The sequence below is a fragment of the Archocentrus centrarchus genome, chromosome 15 (assembly GCF_007364275.1).
Source record: "Archocentrus centrarchus isolate MPI-CPG fArcCen1 chromosome 15, fArcCen1, whole genome shotgun sequence".
Taxonomy (NCBI): domain Eukaryota; kingdom Metazoa; phylum Chordata; class Actinopteri; order Cichliformes; family Cichlidae; genus Archocentrus; species Archocentrus centrarchus.
Window position 1 is genome coordinate 17,856,936 of NC_044360.1, and position 12,751 is coordinate 17,869,686.

General features: G+C 41.4%; 1 protein-coding gene across 1 annotated transcript in view; it reads right to left on the reverse strand.

Annotated features, from left to right (window-relative positions):
- Positions 1–12,751, reverse strand: part of slit1a (slit homolog 1a (Drosophila)) — an 87,646-nt gene that overhangs the window by 29,188 nt on the left and 45,707 nt on the right. Inside the window, exons 5-9 of the mRNA XM_030748636.1 lie at positions 7,428–7,499; positions 6,466–6,537; positions 5,366–5,437; positions 4,417–4,580; positions 387–534 (exon numbers count right to left, since the gene is read on the reverse strand). Coding sequence (XP_030604496.1) covers positions 387–534; positions 4,417–4,580; positions 5,366–5,437; positions 6,466–6,537; positions 7,428–7,499 — 528 coding nt within the window. The remainder of the gene's footprint in view (positions 1–386; positions 535–4,416; positions 4,581–5,365; positions 5,438–6,465; positions 6,538–7,427; positions 7,500–12,751) is intronic.

Here is a 12,751-nt window from a genome sequence, read left to right on the forward strand (position 1 = left end):
CTCTGCACAAAATACACCACAAAGACAAAGCAAAAAAAAAAAAAAAAAGAAAGAAAGAAAGAAAGAAAGAAAGGAAAAGAAAAGTTTCTTGAGCATTTCATTTGTTAATTAAGTATGAAGTGAAGGATCTGAATATTGACTTTTTGTTAAAAAATGGCAAAACACTCAAAAATATAATTTTTTTGTGTTGAGATTAATGATTAAAATAAACACGTCTCCTGTAAAATGAGTCTACAACATTACAAAACATACCAACACTTTATTTTGTGACCAATATGACCATGCATCTGTAACTGAGTAATTTGGACTTTGAAAACATCTTTTGGGGCAGATCTAATAAACTTTTCCCTTTGAGGATTTTATAAAGAAAGCAACAGTGTACTCACATTTCAGCCATGCTGTCAGGCAGGTTTGCTGGGATGGCAGTCAGACCTTTTCCTCTACAGTCCACAATGTTGTTACTGCAGGTACACATGGCAGGACAAGAGCCTCCACCAATGCTGCAAGGCTGTAGGCTTGAAGAATCCTGGTGTCCTGAAGAGAGAAAATCAGAGGATATGAATAGAAGAGAGGAACATGCAGCTGCTACAGGTGTGTGAGCACAGGTAGATAAGATGCAACTGATTGCTGGAGATTTTTTGTGGTGACATAAAGGAACTCCTGCTCTTAAGTGGAGCTCAAACTCCTTTGCGGCTGCTCAAGTCATCAGCCCTTTGTGTTTTATAAACTAAATTGCAAATGAACACACATTCCTAGGGATGAGGAAAAGAAATAAAACAGAAAGCCTTATGTATCTTTTAGAATCTGTGGGAAGAAACTAGGTTATCCATGAAAGCAGTGCAGAAGTATATGCAAGAGAGAGAAAGCACTTGAATGAGTTGGAGTGGCAATTGAAGGTCTCCCAATAACATCCATTGATCTCTTCACAAATATTCCTCCTGAGTCTGCGTTCTCTGGGAGGAAACTGATGCCATTCTGCACATTCAGCTTTACAACCCCCCACCTCTCCACTTCTAAAACGCTTCAACTTTTTAATTTGCATACAGAGCACGCAACCCATCATGCTGTCTCTAGATACCTGTTCAAATAGCTATGGCACTGTCAACAGTGTGGTGAAGAGCGGGCGCTGGCAGTACAGCGTGTTTGGTGTGTGCGTACAAGATGTGTGTATGCAAGTCTAACCCAGATAAAATGAATAAAACAGACTTTTAAATGGCCTCATTTACACAGCATTACTAATCCAAGTTTCAAACCATGAATATTTGATCACGTTCCTATCTATCGCTCAGCTTCTGTGGAAAAATGCTGGCGAGAGAGTGAAGGGGGGAGTAGACATTCACGGAGAGGAAGACAGAGTGAGTGATGGTGAAAGTCAGTGACAGGGAAAGCATAATTCCAGAATCATTATGGTTTACCATAATATTACTGGCTCTAGCTCTTGGACCATTTACCTAATAAGACATGCTTAAGGTCAGACTTCATACATCTGGTCAATCATAATCAATTACCTGATGGGCCGGAATGCTTTGACACATCTTGAAATCAAATCAGTAAATTTCATCATGAGCGTGAATCAAAACCGGTACAGTCCCTCAGCCCATGTGATATGAGGTATTGTGATCAGAGGACAGCAGACGTTTGACAGATCTGGGATCAGGTATAGGGCAGAGAAAAACTCCCTTCTGATCCAACATGGCATATCTGACAGGCCTGGGATCAGGGGGAGTGCAGAGCACAGCTGGAGCGCCCTTAACAATGACAGCTCTCTGACAGGTATGCTTGAGGTGAACCTGTTTGATGTTTGCTCCTCCCATGTTTTTCTTTTTTTTTTTCTTTCTGGCTGTTTCCCCATTATCTCTTTCCCTTTCGCCATTGCCCTTGCCTTATTTGCTTTCATTCGTCTATCAATTTTCCCCTCCTCTACATGCTCTTTCAGACTCCCTTTTAAACATCCTCAGCCTCTTTATCACTGCAACCCATTAGCTTCTGTCCATTTGCTCACAAGTCTTTATATTTAACTGCACTCCATCGCTCATCTCCACAAAAAATGTCATCACTGCCGTCTGCCCTCTGTCTCCTCTGCAATTTCCCCTTTTTATACAATAATTCCTGTTTCACACTACAAGAGTTGTACTGTATTCAGTCCTGAAGCAATTTATTATTAATTACTCATCTCAAGCATAATATTTGTACTTTCGCGTTATATTGTGGGAGCAGTTATGCAGCAGAACTAGCCATCCATTTTCTGTCATACATAGCATGAAGTTGGCACAAGCACCTTTTTAACGTTGAGTTTGCTCTGCTGTAAATGATCAAGGGAGCTATGTGTAATGTTTTGTTTGAACAAAATACAGCAAATACCATTAAGGCAAGCTAGAGTAACTGTAATCGAAAGCAGAAACAGATGATTGTGTAATTGGCTAGAGCGAAGGGGGAAAAGATTTTCAGCCAGATTTAAAACCCCAACACCTTTCCTGCTTTCTTTTCTTTTTCTTTTTTTTTTTACCCCTTTTCAAAGAAACAGAATCAGATCAGAAAATGCATCTAGTTGCAGAAACATACGAGATAACACAAATGAGGGGCTGGTTATGCACAAGAGTCCCTCCAACTTTGAACGTTAAAGAAAAAGTGTCTACTCTGCAAATGTTGTTTTTAAAATCCAATTTTCACCTGGATTTGGTACTTTTTAAAACTGCATTTCCAATGTTTTTTATCATTAAGCATCAGCATACAGCACAGCAATGTTTTCTAAACTGTTAAATAATGAGCCCCATTTTTAAAGGGGCCTGATGATAAATCACTGCCTGGAAAAATATTTTTCCTCAAAGCAAAGCAGTAAATGTGTTACCCTGCTCATTACTGGCAAAAATTTACAATACAGTGGTGCTTTCCAAAAGCCCAAAAAACTGGGCCTGACAGAAAGTGAGTCATAATACAGGGTGCTGCAGAATTTCATCATATTTTGAATCGATGAATAACATAACAGCAACATGCCTCTCTTCTCCATCTTCTTTTCTTCCAACACAGCGCCACCCCACCCCAAATCCCCCGCAGGTGGCCTGGCCTGGTCACAGCTCACACTAAATACACGCACAACCGCACAGCGCTGAACATCAAAAATACAAAAAAAAAAAAAAAATGTGTGCGCGCATGTCTCTGTGTGTGTGTGTGTGTGTGTGTGTGTGTGTGTGTGTGTGTGTGTGTGTGTGTGTGTGTGTGCCAGCGAGTCAGTCCCTAATGAGTCCTTCACTGGGAGTTCAACTTCTGGTCACTCATCCTCTCAAGAAGAAACTGGGAGTATGTGTTTGTGGGTGTGCATCACTGTGTGCTTGCACACAGAAATACATAGCAATATATTTCATGCTGGTGTTAGTCAGCCCAAAAATGATTTGCTATTAAGACTATCAAAAAAAAAAAAAAAAAAAAAATATATATATATATATATATATATATATATATATATATATATATATATCACTCAGTGTCTGTCTACAACACTCCTTTTAATTTTTTAGGCATTTTCATACAACTGCAGCCTATATCTGCATGCTGCATGAATTGCAGCACTCCATCATTCAAAACCTCAACTTTCTATATCCGTATCCTATCAGAAACCAAATTTCCCTGACACCCCCTGCTCCCCTTTCGTATCTGGAATCGTTACACTCCCACGCTTTGAGTCTCTTTCCCTGGGCGATGAATAGTTAATGATCTGTGCTGTCACGCCGTATGGCTGCGTAAAAATCACAACCCATGGAGAGAGAGAGAGGCAGAGAGAGGTACACACACACACACACACACACACACACACACACACACACACACACACACACACACACACACACACACACACACACACACACACACACGTAGACACAAACACCCCTCGCAGCTGGCGTTGCAAGTGAGATGGCCTTGTGGGGAGTGGAGGTTCTCATGCTGTTTTTCCATTGTCCGGATATGATAACCCCAAAGCACGGCATGACACACCCACATGCACATGCTCTCTCTTTCTCTCTCTCACACACACACACACACTGCAAGAGGGAAACAGTGACTTCAAAGCCACAATTATCCTTGCGCGAGAAGGTGAGAACCCATAAATAATGGAAAACTGAGGAGAAAGGGTCTACTGTCAGTGGGGGCAGCCATTGCTCCAGCTGTGCGTTGGGCATTTTCCTTGCACCACTGCCAGCTCCTCAAGAGGTGGGCACTCATGCAATGGCCAGAAGAGAGCATTAGGTTGCCAGATTGTCATGTGGCTGCCAGGTGAATACACACTGGCACAAAAACACAGGAAGTGGACTGGGAGGTATAGAACATATACTCCATAGGGACATTTTGTTTGCTGTCATTTGAGCAAAAAAAGCAAATAGGCTTTTATGAAATCAAAAGTTTAGTGTAAGTATGTCTTACCTGAGCAGCTGAATTCGTGTTTCTGTACCTCTGCCACATTGAGACCTCTGAGCTCAGGAGGGGCAGTGCACTGTGTGAATAAGCCAATTGTAGGCCTCTGTCTGAGCCACTGGGCCAGCCACGCCAGGTGACAGTCACAGTGCAGATTATTTGAGTGGAGACGGCTGTTAAATGAGAGAGAGGAAAATAACAAAACTGAATGACTGAAGAAGTTTTCTTCCGCTGTCTAAAATACCACTAACTGAAGACATAAATAGCATAAAACGTGTCTATTCTTTCCTACAACTCATCACATCCAATCCCTGTGGCAAAACACAAATGATATGCTACACAGATGATTATAAATGACACTTTCTAAAAATGAGGAACACTAAATAGGTCTTTTCTAAACCTACTCCAAACACTGCATTCCTGCAGTGCTATGCCTGTCCAGAATAACTCTTGCTGGGTGAGGCGGACCTCTGGAGCATGTGTGTTAACTTGCAAACCCATGTACGCAGACACATGGTGTACACACAAACAGAAAAGCCATATAATACTACCCCACTGGGAGCCTGAAATGTCACCACAAGAGCAGTGGAGTCACGGTCCAGAGTTTCAGCAGGCATAATTGTTTTAATTTGTGCATAATTTCAGATTTAGTAATCACATACAATGCACAATACACAATAGACTTGTGGAGCTATTTGTGTCTATCTGGGCCAGTTGTTGTCTTTAGATGGAGGGGATAATGGCCCCTGGCATTGCTACAGACCCTTCTGTGGTACTCTGTGGTTATGGCTGCCACCCAACATTGACTGGAATGACAGAACCTGTCTACTCCCATTGAAATCACACAGGACTCAGCCCTTTTCTTACTTTGCCTGCTTGTGTGTGGAATATTGTTTTACTTTAAGGAAAATATCTCCAGAGAAGTGGGAATTATTGTGGTGGGTTTTTTGAGACTTACAAAGTCCGTAGTTTGGGCATGTGGTTGAAGCTAGAGACGGGGATGCTGCTGATGTTGTTGTTGTTCAGCGTTCTGTAAAAAAGGAAACAAAATTTTAGCATCAAACTTTTTTTTTGTAATCAATTCTCTTCTGTCCTGTCTCTTTAAAGACGTCCCCCTCTCTATCCTTTCATGGCCCATTGGGAATCTAGCACGTTATTCCACACATATGGGGAGCCCTCGCACTTCTTTAAGTGTAGACATTCATGCATGCAAATATGCACAGACGCAGTCACAGGCAAGCACACAGTCCTGATCACAACACTTTCATCGAACCCTGGGCATCAGCTGCAGAAAGAGAATTGGGTCATTTCAATCAGCCTAATAACCCTTTGCAATATTTCAACCTGCTCCCCTTTTTTCAACACAAGCTGTCCTCCTCCCCCATGAAACCTATAAATACAGACCCCATCAAAACAACCCCCATCCCTTCTTATACCATTGTGACAACCCTATGACTATTTTCTCCATGTCATAACAGCAGCTGTCATATTTTTCAAACCCTTCATACACAAACACTCATACAAAACAGTCTTTCCCATAAAAAATAACAAGGTTGTTTAAGTGCCCTTGTCCCCCTGCCTGAACTGTAAGTCTAAATTGTTTCAGGTGGAGAGCTCTAACAGAAGCAGCTTACAGAGATTTTAGACAAGGGATGATTAATTGATTGTTCAAAAATTGCTTAGCATGGTCACCAATGCATGTAGGATTGAGTGCTAACTTGAATGGGATTTTTTTTAACAAAATGGTAGGAACCCTCTTGTCAGATGGCCTGCCCAGAAGTGGGTGATGTGTGTAGATGGAGGTGGAGTAGTGGGCGGGTGGGGGGGTGTTAATGTGAATGAGGGGAACACTGCTGTCAACTGTGACTTAATGGAGCTTGGTCTCCATGATGCTGTCCCCCTGATGAGGCCCACAGGGGGTATTTTGGTATTAGCCAGGCCTGTGCTTTGTTAGTTATGCTTATTAGCAAGGCCAAAACAATGTCTTAATTTAACTAAGTGCTTTAATGGAACAATAGAGGGTTGGGCTGGATGAATAGCATCACTTCAGATACTTACAGCACTTCCAAGCTTCTCAGAGCTCTGAAAGCTCCATCCTCTATGCAGCTGATGTGGTTTTTATCCAGCTGGCTGCAGATCACACACAAGAGAGAGGCTTTGTTACATGAGGCACATACAGTAAACAATTTTTCTGGCTCCCTATAGGGTATTTGTAATCATGGGTACAGTAAGGAGAACACCGATGGACTGTGGTAAATCAATACTGGTTTAGTCATCTCAGCTCTTGTAACCCCAAGAGTAGCACTTCACTAATTGTTTATCTGCATTGATACACCTCATAAATCTACAGTATGGGTCCGTGTGAAGATGCAAATCAGTGTTGCTGCAAGACATCTTTGGGGAGCTGTGTGTGTGTGTGTGTGTGTGTGTGTGTGTGTGTGTGTGTGTGTGTGTGTGTGTGTGTGTGTGTGTGTGTGTGTGTGTGTGTGTGTGAGAGAGAGAGAGAGAGAGCGAGAGAGAGAGAGAGAAAGAGAGCGAGATTGTGTGTGAGAGTGTGTATGAGGTAGTTAGTCTGCTTAATCACAGTGATATATTGCATGCTGAAAGTCCACATACCAACATGTACATAATGTTTTACGGTTCCCAAAGGCCATTAACTTAACCAGTTAAATATTGGAAAATGTTAATTCACAGTAGCTTGTAATATAATAATTTACTCTGGATAATCTTGATTGACTCTTTGTTGACTTCCCATCACTGATTTCAAGAGTTATTCTAACTAATTAACCACTTCCTTTAGCAACTACTTTCTTGACTGATAATTTCAGATTTTGCTGGATTTCCATCATAGTAAACTCAAAACCTTTGGGTTTTAGACTGTAGAGGCAATGCATTTTAAGATATCATCATGCCCTCTGAGAATTAACCTTATATAGACCAATCCTTATTTAATAATGAAGATATTTTTTAATTGCAGGGCTAAGCACATCCTTCCCTGCTGGAAAGAGTGAGGTACTCACAGGTTTTTGATGTCTGTAGCTCCCCTAAAAGCTTTTCTGGGAATGGACTGGATGTAGTTCTCACTCAAATCTCTGTGGAGACAATAAGAAGGCATCAGTTAGACACAATCTATCCTGGACGATGGCTTGGTTTGGTCTTTTTAGTCTGAGACAATGTGTTCACAACACAGCTCCATTTCAGAAGCAATATTAACATGTTCTGTGAACCTTTCACTTCTAGTGTTTAAGCATGCTTTGCTAACAGCAGGATTCCAACTCCCTCTTTTACCACACTCAATGGTGCAGAACAATTAATCTATGGGCATTTTTTCCTTTCTGCCAAACACCCTGAGGTGTGGTACTGCATGGCCAACTCATTCATAATGAAGATGTTATTTTTTTTTGTTGGCCGTATTATTCAGTGTTCACTCAGGCTATAATTTGTTCACTGTCCCCTGACCATGTACTGGTGTGAGGCACCAGCTCATTGCCTGCAAACACACCAAACAAACAGACAGCTGGGCAGTGACCGATGAGATATTCTTGGCATTCCTGCTGTAGCACAAAGAGCATTATTTTCTGATTGTATGTGTGTGTCTAGCACCTAGTGATGCATAAAAATTGAGCATTTGAAAATTTCTTGTGTGTAAAGTTGAAGAGAATAAGAGTCCAGAAGACATAGTTTAATTAGCAGAGTCCATTATCTGTTGTTTAAATGGTGAGCAAACCTGACTCAGAAAGACTTTAACAATCTTCTATGCATGCACTACTCAGGAAAACTCTTGGGTGCTGCCAGAGAGGCTTCTGCCTCATGCAAGGAGGGCTCCCACAGCTCGGACAGATGTAAACAGAGCACTTATGGTCACCCACAGACGGGCTAAGGCACAACACCAGAATCCGACTTTGATGACTCCTGCTTATTTAATGTTCATGCACACCACAGCATGCAGTCCTCTGATGCACACAACAAATATCCACACTAAAACCCTCATGGGGTAATGCTAAAATGAGTTCCCAAGACACACAGTCTCACATAGTGCCCCCACTGGGTGATGCTTTCCAGAATGTTCCTGGGAATGAATATCGCACAGGCAGGATACAAAAGAGGGGAGTAAAACACATTACAGCGGTCATGTTGTGCAATCTATCTAATGAATGGGTGGTTGTTTCTTCATGGTACGGCAACAATTAAAAGAGTACTATGCAGGCCTCTGTGAATACACCACAATTAAAATGGAATTTGTGTGTTTGATTTGATGGCATAAAATATTGAGGTCAAATTGAATTGTGGCAGTCCAACTTGTTGGGTCTTGCCCCATGTTTGCAGTCTCACTCCATTAAAAGATGGTTGTGTGTTTGGTATTACAATGATGTTCAATAGGAATGACCGTGTTACGGGCACTTTTATATAGCGGATAAAGCAACAAATAAGCAGCCCTGTTATCTCAGCTTTATATGGCTGCTATTCTGAACACACAAAAACCTGACAAGCACGTACAGATGTGCAAATGAAACACACAAGTAGCTGGCTTGTGTTCAGACAGGACATAAATATTCCATCTGGTGGCACATTCTAATTTTATCCTGTGAGGTTTCTGAGTTGTATTCCCTCAGCAGATCTGCATAACATCTGCTTTCATTGAGATATATGGCAACACAGTTAGCAGGCAATTTAGGCAATTACACAACAATAATCTATCTATTCTGTCAGTCTGCTATATTTTGCAGGATCATATCCCAAACATCAAACCGGCTTCGTGTCTCCTAACTAGCAAGCATGAGAGCCAGAACGGTTGTGCTCCCTCCAGCTCCTTTGTTGTTCTCTTGGCAAAAAAGCCTGAGTGAAGAAATCAAAGCTGAGTCAGTCTGGCACCCGAGCTATATCGGTGCTGCTTATCAAAGTGGCTCTGCGCGATAGGAATGCTTTTGGTCTACCTGGCCCTGAACTCTAATTACCAATTAGTCCTCTCACCTTCTCCTCACCTTTCTGCAACAAAAACGCAAATGCACACAAAAGATGCCTGGGTGGTTTTCTACATACATGTTGTTAATGACTTCTTGCCCCTGGACATATGCGGATATCTTTTCTCTATGTGGTGGTTGTATGTGTCTGTTCACTCCCAGGTTCCAACAGGAAATTTCATCAAATTGTTGTGCCTAAGATGGCATTAATTGCTAGAGGCTACAATAGGTGCAAGGAGAGGAAGAAAGATGTAAAGATAGGGACAGACATGAGAAGTTGGAATGCAAGAAAAGGATGGAAAGCTCTGATGATATGAATGCAATCTCATGTGTGTAAGTAGTAAAATGAAAGCTCTAGGGTGGAATTATCATGCTAAACCCCCATAATCCTGTTAGCATGCTAAAACATAGTTGGCTAGAGTGATCTATAGACTCCCAATTATGGTGCTGTTTGGCCGGATTTGGTGCCGAGGTCGTGGGAGGTCACTTTAAAAAACATCAGTCTATTCTGGGACAGTGTGTACCCAAATCAAACCCCCATGATATCCCTAAATGATGCTAACTATAGTGCCAGAAAATCCTCCTTTCTCTCATTTACTTATATTGCTTTTGTCCCTTTGCCTGTTTCTTTCTCTCCCTTTGTCACATCTAACACAATAATCACAGTGGTCATGGTTTGGAGTCTGAAGTCTTCTGTGTCCTATAAGGATTTATCGACGGGTTAAACTCCTACAGGAGCCAGAACGATATTAAATTTAGCAACTCAACATTTCTGCATTTACACATTCTTAAAATGGCAAACAGGACATTTCTGTGGGAGACCATACTGTATTTTACATAGTCTGTGGTTGCCCCTCACTGGTATTTTCTAAGCCTAAGCCCAACTGTGTTGCCTCTGAGAATTTTGACATTTCTGATTAGTTTAAAAGCTGATTTCAGGGAAGCACTGATCCCTTCAAAAACAGACATCATTATGTGAGAACAGTCACCACAAATAGAGATAATTGTCACCATGGTGTTTAACACTAAGTTATGACAATAAATCTAATGTTAAAGCCCTTAGCTTTTAGCAAATATCACAACAGTGCCTCACTTGTGCAGCAACCCAAACTTAGTGAAGAACTCAGCTGGAATAGTCAGAAATTACAAAGAAGCCACTTCCATCCTTTCTGCGCCTTGTTTCTTTGCATTCAAGTGTCTGGCCAATGCACGTTTTAAAATGTGAATCTGTGTACTGCATCAGACTTAGCTAACCTCAGGGTCATTCGATGGTGAAAGATTGCAGGAGAAGATAAAGTCAGGAGAAGCAGGAGGAGAGGTCACAACCTCCAGACTTCTTGCCATTTGCCAAGCTCTGATCAGGGTAGAAGAAACCGTCACAGTCTTGCAGCAGTTGCCACTGCCCAGACTCCTTCCATGCACTCATTACAATGCACTGAAGAATATCCTGAGGCGGTCCCTCAGCCTCCACTCCAAATCCAGGCCTCCATGCATCTCACAGATTGCTGTAATGATGTTAGACTTGCAACTTTTTCTTTCCTTATTTCCTGCCCACAGCATGCCTTTTTTTCATCATAGGTGTGTGAACCAATGCCTAAGTGAGTGTTCAAAAGAGTCAGGACCTGGTATACATTTACCTTAATGTACTACATACCATGCAAGTGGGCAGTTAGTTCATTAATGCACCCCTGGCTCTTTTTGGGTGACGCCGCTCACAGTTCATTCCCATTGTTGCCGTAACGATGCGGTAACAGATGTTTTCAGGTGTGTCTTTGCTGTATGAACTACTGCCTCTAATATACTGCGGTCAGGCTTTTTAAGGTTTCACTTATTCAAGACCTCAAACAATCTCATTGTTTAATCAGTGTAAATTGCTCTGACAATAAACTTAGCTACTGATATGCTGGTTTACAAGAATCCCCGCAGAGTCTATATCTGGAATAATTAGCAATGTTATCAGACATAGCTCAAGGCGCCTGGTCTGGAGATTAGCTCTACACTCAAGGTAATGTCTGGTTCCTGTCTGATTCACATCATTAACCTCTGATCTCTATCTCACTATACCGCACTAACACTGTACACAACTTCAGCTTTCTTCGGCATGACACAAATGCCTACTATGGTTTAATGTTCATATATGGATCCAGTGTAAAGAGATCAGTATTACACTTTGTGATGCCTCTAATTCTTTAATCTTTATTTGTGACAGCAAAATGAAAATCTGGGATGCTGCAGCTGTTCAATTACTTAATTAAACACAGTGACTATATTAGGTTACCTGTCTTTTTTTTTTGTTTAGATTTTTGACTGGAAAACTAAAGAAACTACATGTTTATATAGGAGCAACTTAATAATCACAAGATAGCTACACCCAAATCAGACACTTTTTACTCTATATGGGACCATGAAAGCTACTTTCAGCTGCTCCCTTGTAACAAGAGGCCACCACAGCTCCGCTTGTTTTACAACAGGTGCCCTTCCTGGCTAGAATTGAACCAGCAACCTTTTGCTTGCCAAGCAAATGTATTAACCACCACACTATAGAGGCACCAAGCATAAGGGACTATAATTACCAAAATGAATATCATGCTGTATTAAAGCTAGCTTTCTGGACTAGGGTTTAATATTTTTCCCGAAAATGACATGAATCAAATCCCGGGAAATGACGAGCCATTTCCCGGGAATCCCGGGAAAAAGTTTATTTATTTTTTTATTTTAATTAGGCCTTCTGTAGCCTGTGTCGGCCTTAACCTATTGTGATATTGTAGAGGTAGCTTTCCAGCTATGTCCTGTTATGCCCAGTAGGGGGTAACGTCGGCTTGATTAACGCAATAAAACCTACATCTCAGCATTTGAGTGCTCGAGCTATGCGGTGTTGTATCGTTCCTCAACACTCCCTTAACAAATATAATTCGAATATTCCTCCATTGTACATGGAATTATACCAAGCTATTTTACAACTGCTGGTGCAAAACAATACGGTTCATGTCCACAGCATTGATAATGGCTCAGCCACGCTGTCGTGGCGACATCTGTTGCGCTATATCTCCACCAGTGGAACGCTGTAATAGTCATTGAAAAGTTAACTACCGTACTACACTATAATATGGCATAACACAGGGCCTTGAGTAATGCACCACGACTTGGTCATTGCCATTCTGGCAACAGCAAATTTATAACACCGTGTCTGAGGGTTAAAGTAGGTTCGCTGTGAATCGTCTTTTGAAAAACTGGCCAATCCTTATAGCCTAAAAAATATATATTTTACTCAACTCCATTTTAAAAGCGAAATATGTTAAAGCAATCTATTTCATGATAATTTCTTCACCCATTAGGCCCGTATCCTAATTCATGATTGTTAGTAAGCGGCTGCAAACGAGGAA